Source organism: Anabrus simplex, chromosome 12 (genome assembly GCF_040414725.1).
Source record: "Anabrus simplex isolate iqAnaSimp1 chromosome 12, ASM4041472v1, whole genome shotgun sequence".
Taxonomy (NCBI): domain Eukaryota; kingdom Metazoa; phylum Arthropoda; class Insecta; order Orthoptera; family Tettigoniidae; genus Anabrus; species Anabrus simplex.
The window spans coordinates 19224039-19245027 of NC_090276.1; the positions used below are offsets into that span (position 1 = coordinate 19224039).

The 20989-nt window shown below is 37.6% G+C and overlaps 1 protein-coding gene across 1 annotated transcript in view; it reads left to right on the forward strand.

Annotated features, from left to right (window-relative positions):
• LOC136884371 (phosphoglycerate mutase 2) overlaps positions 1 to 19978 on the forward strand; it is a 32071-nt gene extending 12093 nt beyond the window's left edge. Inside the window, exon 4 of the mRNA XM_067156517.2 lies at positions 19595 to 19978. Coding sequence (XP_067012618.2) covers positions 19595 to 19761 — 167 coding nt within the window. The 3' untranslated portion in view covers positions 19762 to 19978. The remainder of the gene's footprint in view (positions 1 to 19594) is intronic.
• Positions 19979 to 20989: the final 1011 nt, after the last annotated feature.

Consider the following 20989-nt stretch of genomic DNA (forward strand, 5'->3'; position numbering starts at 1 on the left):
GATGGCATTTCATGACCTACAAGTTGTGGTCAGAGTCCACGTCTGCTCCTGGGAAAGTTTTACAATCCAACACCTGGTTTCTGAATCTCTGCCTAATCATAATGAAGTCTATTTGATACCTTCCAGTGTCTCCAGGTCTCGTCCACGTATACAGCCGTCGTTTGTGGTGTTTGAACCAAGTATTGGCAAGGACTAAATTATGGTCAGTGCAGAATTCAACCAGCCGACTTCCTCTTTCGTTCCTTTGTCCCAATCCAAATTCTCCTACTGTGCTACCTTCTCTTCCTTGGCCTACCACTGCGTTCCAGTCTCCCATCACAATTAGATTCTCGTCACCTTTGACATATTGTATTAAATCTTCTATCTCCTCATATATTCTTACAATTTCTTCATCATCCGCTGAACTAGTAGGCATATATACCTGCACTATTGTGGTGGGCATTGGTTTGGTGTCTATCTTGGCGACAATAATTCTTTCAGTATGCTGGTCGTTGCTTATCCGCTGCCCTATTTTCTTATTCATTATTAAACCAACTCCTGCATTACCCCTGTTTGATTCCGTGTTGATAATTCGGTAGTCACCTGACCAAAAATCCTGTTCTTCCTGCCAACGTACTTCACTTATACCAACTACATCTAACTTTAGCCTATCCATCTCCCTTTTCAGATTCTCTAACCTACCACAACGATTCAAACTTCTAACATTCCACGCTCCGACTCGCAGAATGTCAGTATCCATCTTCCTGATGATCGCCCCCTCTCGTGTAGTCTCCACCCGGAGATCCGAATGGGGGACTAGTTTACCTCCGGAATATTTTACCCGGGAGGAAGCCATCATCAGTACATCATTCATACAGAGAGAGCTGCATGTCCTCGGGAGGTGGTTACGGCTGTAGTTTCCCGTTGCTTTCAGCCGTGTAGCAGTATCAACACAGCTAAGCCATGTTGAGTATTATTACAAGGCCGTATCAGTCAATCATCTAGACTACCGCCCTTGCAACTACCGAAAGGCTGCTACCCCCCTTTCGATGAACCATTCGTTAGTCTGGTCTCTCAACAGATACCCATCCGATATGGTTGCACCTGTGGCTCGGCTATCTGCATCATTGGGACACGCAAGCCTCCCCACCGCGGCAAGGTCACATGGTTCGCAGAGGAGGATTAAAATTGGTATGGTATGGTATGAAAACATTAAAATCAGTATGAAATGGCAATCAGTTTGTTCGAAACTTACATTTTTGCAGATGATTTTCTCACTGCAGCTTACTGGTTATTTTTCTAATTCTGATATTGCATGAACGTGCAAGTTCAATTTCATTCTTAAAAATTGTTATAATGTAGCATCACTCCAGAGGCTTCTCTGGCAAACATTCCAGTAGTAGTAGTAATATCGTATGGCCTCGGCTACCATATGCAGACATTTTAATTTGACGCCATCTGGCTGTCTGATCGTCAGTTTGACTTTCATTTTGCTGTAAGCTACTAGATGACAGAGTAAAGTGAATTTTTCTTAGGCATCTATTGAGTTTTTACACATTGAACACTGTGCGCGAGTGTCATATACAGTGCCTGACAGGAGCTTGCTTTTCTTAACTCGACAGCATGGAGGGTCGTGTAGCACATGTCATGCAGTAGCGGTCTGCTGCTGTGGAGTAATGTGTCTGACACGCATTGCGCTGCATCTGCATTATCGTTCCATCTCGTGAGTTTCCTTTGAACTATATCCGAGGTCTCTTCACAGCCATCTAGATAAAGCTTCATTCTTTTGTTTCATGTTTCTATCGATCCATTTTAATGATTTTTTGCCAAGTTATCGATGTTAAAATTCGACTTCGCTCGTGTACTTTTCTCACAATGGCGTCATTCAATCAATATTCTAAAGGCTAATGCCTTGTCAATGCAACCACTCTCTTCTTTCATTAGCTGTTAGTTTCAGTTCCATGTAATTGTTACAACCTAACCTCTTCTTGATGTCGTCCAAATACTTCATCCTAGGTCTTCCTCTCCCTTTCTTTCCCATCACTTTCCCTTCAAGTATGTTAGTGGCGTCAGTAAACAGGGATAATTTTTCTAGCGATAGTATACAACGCGTGTTAAACGAGTGTTTTTGTAATTATGAGGATAGTCGTTATAATTTTAGTGATGATTCTGATGGCGGGGATGTTGATATTACCGAATTAGACCGTGATGAGGCTGAAATGATATAGAAGAGACTGTCGTTTCCATCCCTATTCGTGCTAGATGTGGTAGTGTACTTTTGCTGGGTTGACATAAATAAATACGTAAGAAATAAACATTTTGTAAGTTCTTTTCACCCCAAGGTTTAGCTATAAATGTCGCGCAACCAGTAAAGTCTTTTAAATGTTTCTTTTTCACTTTAACTTGTCCAGCTGAGTGTAACAGAAACAAGTCACTACATATTTCCATTTCGATCTAGGTTAAGGTAATTCATTCCAGTCAATGAAAAATGAGATGTATGTTACCTTAGCCTTCTTCATGTTGATGTGAATAGTACAGAAACTAAATTTTAGGTCTTGCTTCTCAAAAAATTGTTTCATTTTCAAGCCCCTCTTTGATTCATATCATTAGACAAATTGAATCCTTAAGCAAATTACCTCACTTCAAATACAGTGAGAGTCTAACACATCGTACATGGTGGACCGAAAAGCTATTTCCAATATAATCAAAATTGGTTGGAAATTAACAAAGATGTGGTATTGTAAAACAGTTTGGTGCACAGGTATGCTAGCCTTTAAATGCCCAGTGAAAGCTCCTCCTGCATCCAGTGAAGGCTAGATTTGTAAATGCTCCCGCTCAGAAGGGTTAACTAATAAATCATCATATGCTGGAAATACATCCGTCTGTGCTTTGGTAAACATGAATGACGGGCTCGGGAGGTCAACTGACTAGAAGTTTTTAAATTCCCTCCTCAGCCATCCTCAAAGTGGTTTGCTGAGGTTTCCCATTTCTCCTCCAACCAGATGCTGGGATGGTATCTACAAACGAAGGCCATGGCTGTTTCCTTCCTTATCCCTATTAACACATTGAAGACCGTGTCTTAAGGTGGCATGTGGGCAGGCAGACCGCCATATTTTGAAAGTTATTAAAACATTGTAGAAAATAGTAGGTAGATCGCAATTGCAACACGTATATATCATCAAAAAGTTAAAAGTGTCTATTCTACAGATTAAAAAGTTGAATTAAGATCTGTTGAATGCTTTTCATATTACACATTTTCCAACGGTATGCCTTTTGCAACAATAACAAAAAAAGTCTGACAACAAAGTCTTACAAATAATGAGCTTGAGTGCAGAATAGTTTGAAGCATTCAGGGACACAAAGTGCTACAGAACACATTGGATACCACCAGTATGTCTCTTTCCTCGTTACTTTCCCATTTTCCGCTTTTCCTTTATCTGCACGGGCGTTGCATGTGCATCCAAATCACCAAAAGTACCCGGCGAATGTGAATCAGTCCCTGCCTTTGAATTATCGCTTGCGTCACTTCGTTCTTAATGAAAATCCAGTCATATGAAGATTGTGAAACATTAGCTAAATAGACTACGAAGTGCAAAATCACACCTGGGTGGAATATGATAGGATAGGTTATAAATACCTTCATCACTAACATGAAGTTCAAAATCAGGATCGAAATCTGAATCATCTACCTCTTCTTCTGAACCACTGTCATCAAAAATCTCTTCTAAAATGTCTACAATTCCACCTTCATGCAATGATCCAATCATTATAGCAGAAACAAAACACAGTCTAAACACTTTGCACGATGTAAACAAAACTCTGAAAGCGCGCGCCTTGAGCAGCTGGAAGCAAGGTTGGAAGTATGGAGTGTAGAAGCAAATTCGAGCAAAAATAAGCTGCTATAAGTTCGAGAAAATAACAACCGAGGACACGAACGCATAGTATAGCTGTTATAAAAGTTCTTTAAAGTGGTATGTATACTTTCTGAGCGATTCTCGTCCTAGCCGTGTTGACAATATAACAAATAAGCGGACCCGAGTTAGCCTCGGGCGTGGTCAGTCTGAGCTGTTACCCCACCCCGATACACACTTGGGCTCGGTCTCCAATGTGTTAATCTTCCCATCCCCCCACAAGGCCCCTGTTCAGCACAGCAGATGAGGCCACCTGGGTGAGGTACTGGTCCTTCTCCCCAGCTGTAACCCCGATCCAAAGTCTCGTGCTTCAGAACACTATCCTTGAGGCGGTAGAGGTGGGATCCCTTGCTGAGTCTGAAGCAAAAGTCAACCCTGGAAGTCAAACGGATATTATCTCTTTACACTTCTTTGGTACTTCCTTATTCTAGACAAGGTTTCTTACACTCTGGTGGAATGCATTGCCCTGTTGCACCCTCTTGCCAGTCTCCATGCCCAGCCTTGTATTCTGGATTAATTCACTCCCTACGTCAACTGTTAACAATTTCAACGCTTTGTTTGGGATACAACAGAAACGTAATTCATGTATCTCAAAAAGTGTTGAAATTATAAAGCCTCAAAATATGGCTAAAATCCTCAGTATACAGCAGAGAACATGTCACAAATACACCAGTGTTCAAAGCGTTAATGAATTTTGTTGGGTAAGCACCAAATGTGTCGCCATAGGTCTTTTAAATTCGGAGGTCAAGACACTACCACTGATTCACAGAGGGAGTTAACGTTTCTGTTTTATCACCGTAAGATATATATTTTCATATTTCTATATTGACAGCTAATTACTATGACAACATTTTATTGATAAAGTTATCCTCCTAATCAGTGCGCAATAGCATAAAGCAAATTTAAAATAGCTTTAACAAGAAATTGTCATAGTGCCAGTTTTATTAGTCAAACCTTTCTCAACTGTTCATGCATCATGAAAACACATTTCAAGCTCCAGTAGGGGAATGTTAACCTTTTCACTGTTCATTTACTTGGCAATAGTCTTTCTGAAATGGTTTTTACAGGTTATTTAGGTCACAGTGACACAGGTCTCATGGCGACAGTGATGGGAAAGGGCTAGGAATGGGAAGAAAGCGGTGATGGCCTTAATTAAGGCACAGCCCCAGCATTTGCCTGGTGTGAAAATGGGAAACTACAGAAAACCATCGTCAGGGCTGCCAACAGTAAGGTTCAAACCCACTATGTCCCGAATGCAAGCTCACAGCTGCATGCCCAATTTGCTCGGTTTTCTGAAATGTAACCTGATGTGAGAATCTATAAAGTAACCACTGAAATCAGTGATGCACCCCACTCCATCTTGAAGTATTAGCCTACATTCTTGCTCAATTTCACTACCTATGATAGCATTAAACTTAACCGATCGTTTTACTTCAGCCTTTATTTCTGTCGAGTTAACAACTGCTCTCAGCCATTTTATTTACGCATTGATTAGGAAAACATGTTCTCCACTTTTGTTTCAAACTTGAAGGTTTGTGTTCACTAGTCCATGGGTATTACTAATAGACCTCTGCAGTACCTTGAAATATCAGTGATAAAGCTCTCTAGTGCACGTAGCAGGAAATCAATTCGGAAGTTCGATCACATTCAGTGTACTGGAGTGTATAGGGTTCTTATTGTAACCGAAGGTATTGCACTGTTTAACCCCTTGATGCCGACCTCCATACATCGTATAGACTACCTTTTCTGCACTTGCTGCCGACCTCACACTAACAGAGTTACCCCAGTTCCACAGCTTACACACTGCAGAGTTTCACAATTATGTACATTGTGCACTATCACAAAGGCTTTTTTTACATCTTTTCTTTGACATTAGTGCAGATTTTGAAATCATTTTAAGTGTCATTAAGCTTGTGACCTAATTCTTATTCAAATACACTTGACCATTTATCAAATGTTTAATGTGTACACTAGTGTATTGTATGTCTCTGCATTTGTGGCCTTAACTCAGGAGGTTCCTCCCCCCACCCCCTGTGGGTGGGGGCAGTAGAATAACACCCACGGTATCCCCTGCCTGTCATAAGAGGCGACTAAAAGGGTCTCCAGGGCTCTGGACTTTGGAGCATGGGTTGACAACCACAGGGCCCTTAGCTGAGTCCTGGCATTGCTTCCACTTATTTGTGCTAGGCTCCTCACTTTCATCTATCCTATCTGACCACACCTGGTCAACTCTTGTTCTTTTCCGACCCTGGCGGTATTACGTATGGAGGCGTAGGGAGTCTTTCATTTTCACACCCTTCGTGGCCCTTGTCTTCCTTTGGCCGATAACTTCATTTTTTGAAGTGTCAGTCTCTTTGCATGTTTTCTCTCTGATTTGTTCTATAGAGGATGATTGCCCAGTTGTACTTCCTCTTAAAACAGTAATCCCCCCCTTTTGTTTGACGTCACTATGTCCTAATACTAATTTTATGATTAATAGCTGAGGATGACTGTTATGACAATGAAATTGAAATAATAAATAAGGTAGTTCAACCTATTCAATGCAAATAAATATGAAATGTAGTATTACATTCCTATTTAATTAAAAGCGGAAGCGGTACCGGTTTCGACCCTAATCTGGGTCGTCGTCAGCCGAATAAAATGCAAAAAACAATGCATAGGTAAATAAGAAATTAAAGAGTGAGTCTTTCACAAAAACAGTTGAAGAGGCAAAATATGTTAATGGGGATTGGCACTGTGCAATTTTAAATCGTAAAATCTAGAAGTAGAAGAAACTCAGTCACTTATAAGAAGTAAGGTGCAATCTTCTGAATAGTAGCACAACACACGCAAATTTCAGCACTGTCTCATAATGTTTACAAGAAGAGGTGAAAAGTTAAATGAGCCAGCGAATGAGGCACGATGTCGCAATATAATTAATGAATATGAAGTCCCAAAATTTGTTTAGAAGTCTAAGACGAGTCGCTTGATTGAAGCGAATTGCTAGCTGCTGAAGATCAGCGCAACGTATTTTGCCTCTTCAACTGTTTTTGTGAAAGACCCACTCTTTAATTTCTTATTTACCTATGTATTGTTTTTTGCATTTTATTCGGCTGATGATGACCCAGATTAGGGTCGAAACCGGTACCGCTTCCGCTTTTAATTAAATAGGAATGTAATACTACATTTCATATTTCTTTGTATTGAATAGGTTGAACTACCTTATTTATTATTTCAATTTCATTGTGATACTTTTCAATATGGAACATTATGAAATTTTTATCTTTAGATGACTGTAATGTGCGGTCGAAACTAGTACTGTTTGAGAGTAAACTGTATTGATTAGTTGGGTAATAAACTGAAGTTTTGTAAAAAGTGAAGCAACTTGTAAAAAAACAAAACATCTAAACAAGAGATGAAGAAATATTCATATGAACTGATTAGGAGTCCCATCGTTTTGACTCCTTAATCAGAGTGGCTATCAGGTGGGTTAAATCTCTATAAAATTTTCTCTTTCTCTCTCTTCCCTTCTCCTATGTTTGTCCAGCTTTCTTCCTGCCCTACGCATTCCCCTTCAAGATCGGAAATCTGTCGAGGCAACTCTTCAGTGGGTGTTGAAGACCGTGCTCAAGCAGGAATGAGCTTGCCTGGGACTGACATACCTGCCAACCCTTCCGATTTACCCGAAAACTTCCCTTTTTTAACTCGTCTTCTGATTATCCGATTTATTTTTAATTCTTCCTATTTTTTACCAATATAACCTCCAGTACAATCAATGCTCTTTCCCTAGGATAGAGGATGAATTCTTATGTGCTTGTGTAATTTGCCCAACCTCATTTTCAAGCATACTTATTTGGTGCCTATGTGGCACATTTTAATCAGTTTAATGTTTTTTCAGTATTATTTATCAGCTTTTTTCATCTGGTTGATGTTGGCAGTAATGTTGCGCATGATGATGCAACTCGTCATGTGGTGGGGAGTGAATCCCGTTTCATCTTCTACCCTCATGTTTTGTGCTCAGCTGTCGACTGGCTGTCCATTGAGTCATGTAACGGTGTTGTGAACTGGTTGTGACCAAACTATGTTTCACGTATAAAGTGTCCGTTAAAAAGTTCTTTAAATGCCGAAAATAAGAGTAACTTCGAGTTGTAGAGTAACTAATTTACAGGAGGAGTTTTCAGGTGACGTAATATCTACAGATAATAGGGTACTGTTCTGTGGAGCATGTGAGAAAACTATAGGGAGTGAGAAAAGATTTCAAATAGTTCAACACATAAACACAGCAAAACATAAGGAGAATTTAACTAGCAAAGTCTCAAATAAAGAGCCTGTTCAAAAACAACTATTAGAGTGTTTCGGAAGTAGGATTAGTGAATTTTCTTACGACTTGTGCCAAGCATTTTTAACTACTGATATTCCGTTGTATAAAATTAATAACCCCACATTAAAACATTTTCTTGCCAAATACACTCAACAACATGTGCCTGAAGCAAGTACATTGCGTAAGACTTACATAGGACGTTGTTACAATAATGTATTTTCAGATTTACAAATTGAATTAGCGGATCAGTTTGTGTGGTTGTCTATTGATGAAACCTCCGATTCTGAGGGCCAGTTTATTGCCAATGTAATTGAGGGCGCCTTAAATAAGGAACAAAAGACGATACCATATCTTCTTAATGTTTGTGAATTTCTGGCCACTGACAATGTAACTGTAACACAGTGTCTGATGGACTCATTGAAATTATTATGGCAATCTGGAATCAAATATGACTGGCTACTTTTATTTGTTATCGATGCAGGTACTTATACGGTAAAATCAGGACAAACACTGAAAGGTATTTTTCCTAACTTTATTCATATAACTTATTTGGCACATGCTCTTAATCGCATTGCTGATACAATTTATTCAAAGATAGGAGCTTCATTTATGTTTCCGTATTGAACTGAGTTCACAGAGATGAGATATCTATTAGGTTCAACCTATTCAATACTAATTACGTGTTGATGTTACTAATAACTTTTGTTTGACTTGGGACCGGTTTCGACATTTAAAATGTCATCAGCCATAAAATAAATCACAAATATATAAGCAACGACATATTAATTAAAACTATTGTGGATACACATTGAAATATGTTCATTAAAAGTCTTTAACCGTCCATTCAGACCATGTGTTAAGATAAATCGCCATAACAGAATAGCAACGGCATAATAATTAAATCTGGTGCAGTGACACATTGAAGTGTGCATATAGTCTCTTACAATTCAAAGAATAAAAGAAGGTTCTTCGATATGTAGTCTTTGTGCATCCATTCAAGAGAAGGCTCCGACAGGCTTCCAAAGTAAAGAGTCATTTAAAACACTCACACATGCTATGCATCAACCAGAACATCGAGAACTTATTGGAATCACTTGGTATGTAATTTATACCTGATAAAATTTTAACACTGATGAATATGAAATCAGTCAGTGGTAAAAGATGATAGTTTTGTGAGAAGGAAATATAAAATGTTATATGTGGTAGGTCTAGAGGGGAGAAGGTGGATGGGGAAGAAAAAGATCTTGTAAGGGCAGTAGTAAGTTTAAGGTGGGTCTTGTGAACATTGTGGTGGGGGTTTGTAACGTGATATGGTACTGTGAATCACGCTAAATATTGACCTCCTATTCGGAAGATTAAAATGCTTAAATACTTAAATTAAAAAATCAAACAGAATGTTAGTTTTTTCTGAGATTTCGTTCAGATTCAAATTGGAGTTGAAGAACTGGTCTAAGTGAATGAAGCAATTTTCTGCGACGTCAAGAATAGGGCCTTTGTCCATATTCATGAGCACCTCTATATCTTGTATGTTACTGAAGCCATGCTTTGAATTTTGAATGTGTTGGCCAACTGCTTTGAATATTGAATGTGCTGGCCAACTGCTGAGTATCTATTATATTTTGTAGCATTAACATGCTCCATGTATCTGATTTTGAAGTTCCTCCCTGTTTGACCAATGTACGAGGATTGACAGTTTTGACAGTGGAATCTGTAGACTCCCAATTTTTGGTAAATGTTGGTCTTGTTAATTGAGCTGGTATTATATGTGATATCCATATTTCTATTGTTAGTTCGATATGTGATTTTGGTGTTGTGTTTCTTCAGAATATTTGTAACAACGTAAATATCTTTGTTGAACGTGAAGGTTGAATAATAATCCAGTTTAGAAAACTAAACAGGAAGGAACTTCAAAATCAGATGCATGGAGCATGTTAATGCTACAAAATATAATAGATATTTGGCAGTTGGCCAGCACATTCACGATTCAAAGCATAGCTTCAGTAACATACAACAAGATATAGAGGTGCTCATGAATATGGACAAAGGCCCTATTCTTGACGTCGCAGAAAATTGCTTCATTCACTTAGACCAGTTCTTCAACTCCAATTCGAATCTGAACGAAATCTCAGAAAAAACTAACATTCTGTTTGATTTTTTAATTTAAGTATTTTAATCTTCCGAATAGGAGGTCAATATTTAGCACGATACACAGTACCCTATCACGTTACAAACCCCCACCACGATGTTCACAAGACCCACCTTAAACCTACTACTCACCTAACAAGATCTTCTTCTTTTCCATCCGCCTTCTCCCCTCTGGACCTACCACATATAACATTTTATATCTCCTTCTCACAAAACTAACGTCTTTTACCACTGACTGATTTCATATTCATCAGTGTTAAAATTTTATCAGGTATAAATTACATACCAAGTGATTCCAATAAGTTCTCGATGTTGACTTTTTACTTTGGAAGCCTGTCGGAGCCTTCTATTGAAAGGATGCACAAAGACTACATATCGAAGAACCTTCTTTTATTCTTTGAATACTGGGCGAGTTTGCCGTGCGAACAGAGGCGCGTGGCAATGAGCTTGCATCCGGGAGACAGTGGGTTTGAATCCCACTGTCGGCAGCCCTGAAGATGGTTTTCCGTGGTTTCCCATTTTCATACCAGGCAAATGCTGGGGCTGTACCTTAATTAAGGCCACGGCCGCTTCCTTGCAACTCCTAGGCCTTTCCTATCCCATCGTTGCCATAAGACCTATCTGTGTTGGTACGACGCAAAGCTACTAGCAAAAAAAAAAAATTCTTTGAATAGTGAGAAACTATATGCATACTTCAATGTGTCACTGCGCCAGATTTAATTATTATGCCGTTGCTCTTCTGTTATGGCGTTTTATCTTAACACATGATGTGAATGGATGGTTAAAGACTTTTAATGAACATTATTTCAATGTGCATCCACAATAGTTTTGATTATTATGTCGTTGCTTATATATTTGTGATTTATTTTATGGCTGATGATGAAATTTTAAATGTCAAAATCGGTCCCAAGTTAAATAAAAGTTATTAGTAACATCAACACGTAATTAGTATTGAATAGGTTGAACCTAATAGAGATCTCATCTTTGCTGAGACAATACGCAATTCCTTCCCATTGGTAGATCGATTGGTGGCCTGTTCAGAGAAAATTCTTGTTTAATCTCCTTCAAGAGTCAAGTTGTTTGGATCAACAGCACCCAATATTTCACTTCCTCCTGCGCCAGTGTTAACACGATGGGGAACATGGCTGGATGCAGCTTTGTATTATGCTCAGTGCATAGTAGTATTCAAAGAGATTGTTAATTCAGTAGACTCAAATGTAGCTGCATCAGTGTAAACAGGGAAAAATATTCTGTCAGGCATTGAGTTAGAAGAAAATCTTGTTTTTATAAATGCCCTTAAAGCTTACAAATCTCATATTTTATCCCATATTGGCTCAACACAACTAAGGTTAAGTTATAAGTAGGTTCCCACCTTCCAATACTTATCAGTTTCTATACAATAGTTTTATTAATTACATAATATAAACCAGCTTAATCTCTAGGATATGTTTCGTTCCGATTATGGAACATCTTCAGATAAAAGATTTGACAAAATGGCAAGACAATTAAAACACATTGATAGTTATGATACAATAGCTAAAAGATTAGTCAAAATGGTACGAAAATTAAAACACATATGATAGTTATGATGATAAAATAAAATGTTCATTCATGTTGGTTAAAAATTTCAAGTCAGTGTCCAAGTGACGAAGTAAAATCGGCGATGAGGTTCTTCTTTGTTGGGGACATGTATATTTGTTAATCTTGAAGATAAAATTAGAGATATACAAGATTTTCTAAACGTATAGTTATCGGGGGAACTCTTGATAAAACAACCGTAGTTGAAGTTGAGTTGCGGTTGGACTATTAAAATGAGTCTGAAACGAGAAAAGAATGAGTAGAAAGGAGGATATTTTAAGGAGAAAACCTTGTAAAAATGTATGTTCGTGAGAATAAAGGATAATGGAGTTGATTAGGCCTACCTTATAGTCAATCGTGTCGTACTTGAAGTCCTCCCTTACACCGTGTCGTTAACTGACTGAGTTCTGTGTACGTATGTGAGGCACTTGTGGTGGGCGGGGAATATCGGAAGGAGAGGTAGGTGAAGTGAGGAAAGCGGGTGAAATGTTGTGTAGGGTGGAGCTAAATGAGGAGTGGCGCTGTGATAGGTTAGAGGAAACGGAAGGAAAAGTAGGGGGAATATTGTGTAGGGTGGAGCTAATCGGAAGGAGGTGTGTTATTTGTTTTTTGGGATCCTTTTTGATGGTTTTTTTAGATGAGTCTAATTTAGTAGTCTCTTCTAATAATATATTGATATTTTCCGTGTTTTCGTTAATATTCTGGCTGGGATTTCGTTTCTGATCATTCTCAATATAGACATTTTCAAGAATATTCATTAATTTGCCTTTGTTTAACGTTTGTAGAATGGTCAAGTCCCTTTCTATCGATGTAAAACTGTGTTTATCATATGAAGACTCATGGCCGAATACTTCCTATGTTTTTCAGCATTAATATGTTCTTGATATCTTACTAAGAAATTACGGCCTGTTTGTCTGATATAAGAATTGGCATAATTTGAGCATTTAAGCCTATATATCCCCTAATTTAAATATTTATTACTTGCAATGCTTTGATGATTGAAAATTAAATGATTGCTGTTATTGGTGTGAAAAGCAATTTTAAAATTGAGTTTCTTAAAAATATTAGTAATCTGGTAAATATTCCCATTATAATAAATAAAAGTGGCGAAGTTTTTCTTTTTATGTTCTTTTACCAGGCGCGTTTGAGGTTTGTTCTTCATTTTATTCATTAATTTATCTATGTAGTGTTTTGTGTATCCATTGCTTATCGCTCTTTTGTAAATGAGATTAATTTATTTTTGGAGATCGTTTTTGGACAAGGGAATGTTAAAGGCTTTATTTAACATGCTTAAAAAGGAACTCCTTTTGTGTACCTCGGGATGGTACGAATCTTGTCTTATGGTAGTTTGAGTCGGTTTTCTAAAGATTGTAAAGGACAACTTTTCTTCTTTCCTTTCGACTGTTAAATCAAGGAAATTCAGTTTTTTATTGTTCTCGGTTTCTAACGTAAATTTTATGAAAGGGTCTAAACTGTTGATTTGGTCTAATAAATTAGTGCTACTATTGATTTGTTCATCTATAATTGCAAAGATGTCATCAACATACCTTAGCCAGATGATACCTTTTTCGTCATTTAAAATTTTATGTTTTTCTAAGTGATCCATGTGTATTTCAGCAAGAATACCTGACGCTGAAGATCCCATAGGGAGACCACTTTGTTGATATACTGTGTTACTGAAGGAAAAGTAATTATTGTTAAGTGTAAATTCGAGGAGTAACATAAATTCTTCTATTTCATGGTTACTAAGTTTCCTGTGTATCCTTTGGTTGTTCTTAATTATATTTAGAGTTTCTTTCGTGGGGATCGTAGAATACATATTAGTAACGCCGAATGAGTTCAAGGTGAAGGATGGTTTTAATTTAGTATTCTTAATAATTTTACAAAATTCTATTGAATTACTGATTGTGGTTCTGCTTTGAAAAGTATAGTACTTTTTTAGAAAGCTATTGATAAATTTAGAGGTTTTGTAGGTGGGACTGGTTTTGAAGTTAATGATTGGTCTTATGGGTATGTCAGGTTTGTTTATCTTAGGCAAAGCTCTTGCTGTTGATAGTCTTGGATTCATATTGATTAGGCTTGATATTTCATTCTCGTTCAGGATGAAATTAATGTTTTTAAGTAATTGTTTTAGTTTTCTTTGGACAGAGTTAGTCGGGTCTTTTTTAACTTTAGTGAAAGTATTATCTGAGAAGAATGCTTCGGTTTTTTCTATGTATTCTTTTTTGTGCATAATAACTGACACATTACCTTTATCCGCCTTTGTGATTATAAGGTCATTATCTTTTATTTTTTGTTTTAAGCCTTTGATGTCTTGTAGAAGGTAAATGGGGTGTGTTAACTTTCTGATCTTTAATTCTTGAAGTTTCCTTTTGACTTCGAATTTAGTTTCAAGTTGTTGATCTATTGGAAGCTGAGCTATGACTTGTTCTACTTCAGCAATTGTTGTTATGTTTTGCTTTTGGTTGTATGGATTAGACCAATTATGTTTGGGTCCTTTGTTGATAATCTGTAAATCTTTGTCCTCGAAAAGGAAATACTTACTGTTTTTGAAAAAAACTATGTCCAATCTAAATTCTGTTCCTGGTAGTATAGGACAAAAATTGAAAGAAAAAATAAATTATGTAACTTCAAAAAATTCTGTTTATAAACAGTTGTACGATGTTTGAGACATTAATTTAAGATATCACGAAAATTTATTGGGTTCAACCTATTCAATACAATAGAATTTACAAAGTTAGGACTTACATCCTATTAAACTAAAATTTGAAGAGACATGTTTTGCCCTTTAAAAGGGCATCATCAGCCTTTTTACACTCATACTCAAAGATAAAAATCAGGATCCTGATTGTCATGGTAAAAAATATAAAATGAGAATATAAGATTAGAGTGAAATTATACAATGTGAGAAATTATGAGTTCTTAAATAATAATTTTACAATTAAAACTTCATTTAAAATATTTGCAAAGAAAAAGTTGAAGTTGGTATGATATTACACTAGTAATTTTAAAATGATTTTATAAATTAGACAAACTAGGCCTTAACCACATAATAACAAGAAAGTCAATGGCTAAAGTTGCCGTATCAAAGTTCGAGTGAAATTCGGCCGGAAGCAACCGTCTGTCACACCAAGAGACTTGCCTCTTTATGTGGAGTATTTATCATCATTTAAATATGCCTCAATTACATTTTGTGATGTGAAAACAAGTTTTTCACATTACAAAAGTGTTTTGCAAGAAAACAATGTTTTTCAGTTGAAAATTTGTGCAAAGTGATGGTTGTGAACTGCAATTCATCATTCAGCATTGACAGTGGGACCTTTTTTGCTTCAACCTCCAAGGAAAAAAATGCAAATTTATTAGTAGCAATACCAACCTGACTTATCTACTGCCATTTTTTTCATTTAGTTATTTATTTATTGGCATATTTTCAAGTATTTAAGAGCATATTTTTTAAGAGCATATTTGCATGCATATTTCTTAGTTTTTTAGGGCATGAACTTCTGAGTCTTAGTTATCATACTGGCGACTAGCCTTCTGAAAAATTAAACATGGTAGTAATAGCAGTAGGTATTGTTTTATACACTGAAACAGATTACCACAAAATGTAAAAAAACAGTAGGAAAGATATGCCACCATGTATACAAATTTATGAAACTAGTCAGTTATTGCATACCTATATGTTTTAAGAAACTTGTGAATTGTAAACTGTAAATAGCACCGGGCGAGTTTGCTGTGCAGTTAGAGGCACGTGGCTGTGAGCTTGCATCCCATTATTGGCAGCCCTGAAGATGGTTTCCCGTTATTTCCCATTTTCACACCAGGCAAATGCTGGGGCTGTACCTTAATTAAGGCCAAGGCCGCTTCCTTCGAACTCCTAGGCCTTTCCTATCCCATAGTCGCCATAAGACCTATCTGTCACGGTGCAACGTAAAGTCACTAGCATTCTTCTAGTATTCTTCTCGCCTATGGGTTTTGTTTTGAATTCTGGAATAAGCTTCAGTTCTGGAATCCCAAGTGATCGGTTTTCATTCTACCTCAAAAATGGTCCTCAGTATTTATTCGACTTTCAAATAATTTTGCCATCTCCTTCATTTGCTCCATGTTCAATAAATAAACTATCACAGTAAGTAAAATATTCACTCTACCACAGCACGAGACCAAACAAGGTAATTAAGAAAGATAATGGTTAGGTGGATCGCTGACTCAATTGCGTTCCATCGTCCGCATTACGTCAAGCTGGTGTGAGAACACGAACTAGAGCGATGCTTCCGTATGCACGGGGAGGTACATCGGGCAACTAGTTGCGCCACTAGTCGCCCACGGCTAATAGGCTACATTTACTGCAATGCCCCGTCACGCAGTTAAGCAACTAAAATTCGCCAGGGCAGTTGCCGGCTCAGATGACGGCTGGCAACTAGTTGCGCCACTAGTCGCCCACGGCTAATAGCGGCCTAAGGTGTGGATATGACAGATTAGAGTAGGTGTAGAATGTAGTAGTTAATTTGAAATGAAAAGGTTAGCACAGGATAGGGTGGCATGGAGAGCTGAATCAAACCGGTCTATGGACTGATGATGCAAACAGCAATAATCTTTCTGTATATTACTTAACGCATTCAGCCTGACGGTGAACAACCATCGAGTTCCCAAACTTCCGATGTCCACCACCGGTGGCGCACGCTGTCCTTTTATAAAACTCAATGTGCGTCGCCAGCGGTGCACAATGTGGTTCAAGATATATGTTGCTTTATATTGCAGTTGGTGTTTTTTACAAGGAAATAGAGTAATGCTTTGGCTTTATTAGGATTGTATACAATGTGGTACATGATATAACAAAAATTGGTGCACAAAAGTCTTATAAATAACTGTCATTCATAAACCTCCGTTAATTACAAAAACATAGTAATTTATCTACTTAAACATGTTTTAAGATTACAAAATTGTGTATACTGTAGTTATAAAAATAAGGTTGGTTTATTAAATTCCAATGCAAATTGAATTTCATAGAGTAAGATTGCACAGGTTTGACAAAAATAAAATGTTTAAGAAAACAAAGCAGTCGCTTCTCAGAGCTCTCTTTATAATCTCATTCCGATACATAGGATTGTTAGACCAGTATATTTTTCTTTGGGGAAGAGGACAAATGCCCAAAATAGGAATGTAGTTTTACTGTTTCCAAAACAGCACCAGAAAAACGTACTTTTTTTGCTATAGGCCTACAAAAATTACGCAAACCGTAAACAACGAACTGTAAATTGTTTCAGTATTTTTCGAACGTGAGACGTTTACAGATACACCGAAAGAGCATTCTGCTGATTGCTTATGGGAGGTGCTGTACTCGTACAAGCAGTTTTGGAAATAACAAAGCTTCAGAATCTAATTGAACCGTCATGAAATTGCTTGTAGTACTGGTGGCGCACGATGGCATGAGATTGCCACGTCATTACCAAATGCTGTCATGCACCACTGGTGGTACACAAAAAGGTTCGTAAAATGTCTTTAAAACTGTTACAATACACAAACTGAGCATTAATCAAGGGGTTTCATGTGAATAACAATGTTGTTTTTTGTAAAAACTCAATTAAATTGGAATAAGATAGATAGTGGTTCAACCTTTTCAATACAAGTAGAATTAGAAATGTAATGTTACATTCCTAGTTGATTACAAGCGGTACCGGTTTTGACCACTGTTCTGGGTCATCATCAGCAGATCACTTAAAATATTAAAACAATGCAAATCTTTCACCAGTTGCAGTTCATGAAGCACTGTAACACTTGAGGAATTAGCACTGCATGTTGAAAGTTCCCCAAAACCTTCTTCTGGCTTCATTTATGTGACCGATCCTCGACGTCTTCAGGTTTTTGGGAACTTTCAACATGCAGTGCTAATTCCTAAAGTGTTACAGTGCTTCATGAACTGCAGCTAGTGAAAGATTTGCATTGTTTTTAATATTTTAAGTGATCGGCTGATGATGGCCCGGAACAGTAGTTGAAAACATTGCGTTTCTAATTCTACTTGTATTGGAAAGGTTGAACCACTATTATTTCAATTTAATTGTGAACTCAGTTCAATACGGAACATTATGAAATTCTTATCTTTAAATGAAACTCAATGTCATCTTGTTAACCTTTTAAGTGCTGAGTTACCAGTTGACTGGTACCTCAGTGCTGAGTTCTTTCATTCGTATGTAAATTTTTTTGTAGAAGCCTCAATTTTTAACTTATGAGTGGGGTGATTAGCTTAAAATGTTTATAAATGTTGGTTGTTTATAAATCTAATGCAAATGGAAAATCCTACACTTATGTTCAATATTATTTTGAGAGAAAACAAAATTACACTTATGTGCCCATGCGTGCATTATCTTTATGCAAAGTAAAGAGCCCAAAATAATATTATTTCCTAAAATCTGTAGGCAACTAACACATGTAACTTCTTACAAGTATATAAGTTGATATTTTAAAATACTTTCCAAACCTGGAATGTGGTGATAGTTAATGTTTTGTACTGGTTTTTGGTGATGCCGATTTGTTCAACTATCTGCACCAACTCCACTGGCACAGATGTTTCTAAAAACATCGATGATTTTCGGGTTTTCATCAAACACTATTTGGCCATCAGAGCCTGTCACAATTACTTGAAACTCTGGTGAAAAAAAGTAATCTGTCCACCACAAAAATAGTGATAAAATAGTTTTGTACTCACCGTGTTTTTCTTCTTTCGTTTAGAAGGAGGCTCTGTTTCTCTCACATACAATATTTTCGGCATTCCCTCTATCACTCTCACTTTCCAAATTGCTTAACAGTTCATTAAAATGATCATCTCCATCATCACTTTCCGCTGTGGTTAATAACTGAAAGATTCTGTGATCCGAAATAACATCGCTGCAAGAGAAACTAGACTGTTGTTCCGCCATGTTTGTTTACATCACATATGAACTCCAGAGACGTCTATAAAAAGCTTTGTAAGTTACTTCCTGAAGCTATAATCTCTGATCAATTAGTTCTACGTAATGCCCAACAGATGGCAGAACATGTCAGAGATCAAATTCGCACTCGAAAGTGAACCAGGAAACTCATAAAAATTAAAATTCTCGCGCACCGTCTATAGACGGGCATAGCAGTGGTGGACCGGCCATGTCAGCCTGTCTATAGGCGGGCGTAGCACTCATCGGGTTAACGAATGCAATGCTGAATACAAGGCAGTTTTTAAAAGGTACTTTTTAAAAATCATGTACTACCGTTGGTGCACATTGGGATGAACATGTTGATGTTCAATAATGTTAACAACATTGCTGCCAAATACCAACAATGCATTCCTTTTATTTGGACCAATTTGCATGTTACGGTATATTGTTCTACTTATATAACCCCATGGTACCAGGTGATTTAGGTCGTAGCTGTTAGCTTGCATTCAGGAAATGGTGGGTTCGAGCCCCACTGTCGGCAGCCCTATAGGTTTTTTTTTTTTTTTGTGGTTTCCTATTTTGACATGCAGGCAAATATCTTAAGGCCATGGCCAATTCCTTTCCGGACCCAGGTCTTTCGTATCCTGTCGTTGCAAAGAGACCTAACCAAGTTGATATGACATTAAAACGTGCATAATACCTTGATTTTATTTCATAATTAGTTCACATCTTTTAGAGATGAATCTTCATCCTTCTTTTTCTCTGCATTATTACAGATATGTCTGACGATGCTATAATGAACCTGAATTTGCCTACTGGCATACCATTTGTGTACGAGTTAGATGCAGATTTGAAGCCAGTAGTGTCCATGAAATTCTTGGGTGACGAGGAAACTGTGAAGAAGGCCATGGAAGCTGTAGCTGCTCAGGGGAAAGCCAAGTGAAAGGCACCTTGTTGGTAAAATAGGCTGAGGAAGAATGAATGTATTTATTTATTTCTATCAAAATTGTGTAAAGTGTTATTGCTAAAAGATTTATATAGGTACACTTTATTGTCATGTAACAAAGATGTTTTAGTGCTACCCTGTTGACCATTGTAGATCAAATCAGGTGTCCTGGTATGCATGTGGCATAATTATGTGAATAAACTATGTTATAGGATATCCGTTTCTTGTTTTCCAGCTTGTATATCTTAACTCTTTGACCTGGTTTGAAATATGTGGAGTGCCAACTCACTGCGTAGATGGTTCGACATACAGTGTATGTTTGGTGCAGTGTACTGTTTCAACACTTGTGCCTAGAGGGACCTGTTTTTCACAAACTGCAAAATTGCAAATTTTAAAAAAATTTTACAAATTTTCTTCGAAATGCAAAATTATTTACCATAAGCAAAATGACGAAATTAAGCGGATTCGTTTTTTACCCAAGAAGCATAATGAAATGTGATTTAAAAAATGATGTGTCTCTTCTAATAAAACAGTATCTTTTTGGCAAGAAACTCATGGTATGGCTGCCGCTTCTTCTTTCTACCACATTTGCATGCTTGTAACTCCAAAGCTATGTTCATTCAGTTTCATTTCCCCTTATCCAGCTTCTGCCACATCAGGGTGGTGAAGGGACTTTTCCACTGTTGCCTTTCCTTCCACCAGTCCTCTTCAGTAATTGTATTCCAGTCTAGTCCTCCTTTATCTTATACTGTTCTTGACATAGGCCATCCATCTTGCTCTGGGCCTCTCTTGCCCTCTTTCTTTCTAACTCACAAGGGGGCATTCCCTACCCATACCTGCCAACCCTTCCGATTTACCCGGAAACTTTCCGGTTTTTAACTCGTCTTCCGATTTTCCGATTTATTTTTACTTCTTCCGATTTTTGACTAATATAACCTCTAGTACCGCCAATACTCTTCCCCTTCGATGAAGGATAAATTCTTACGTACTTGTGTAATTTACGAAACCTTATTTTCAAGCGTATTTATTTGTTGCTTTATTTCGTGAGTGTTTCGTCCGTCGCCTCCGTGTATCGTGTTTCACGCGCACCACAACAGCGTACGCGCTTTATGCAGCTGGGGATTCGGGGCGACAATCGTCCCGCAAGCAAGAGGTCAGCGCGCGCTAGCGACTCAGTTAATCGGGACGAAAGAACGAGTTTATTGTGCTGTTCGCGCGCGGTTGA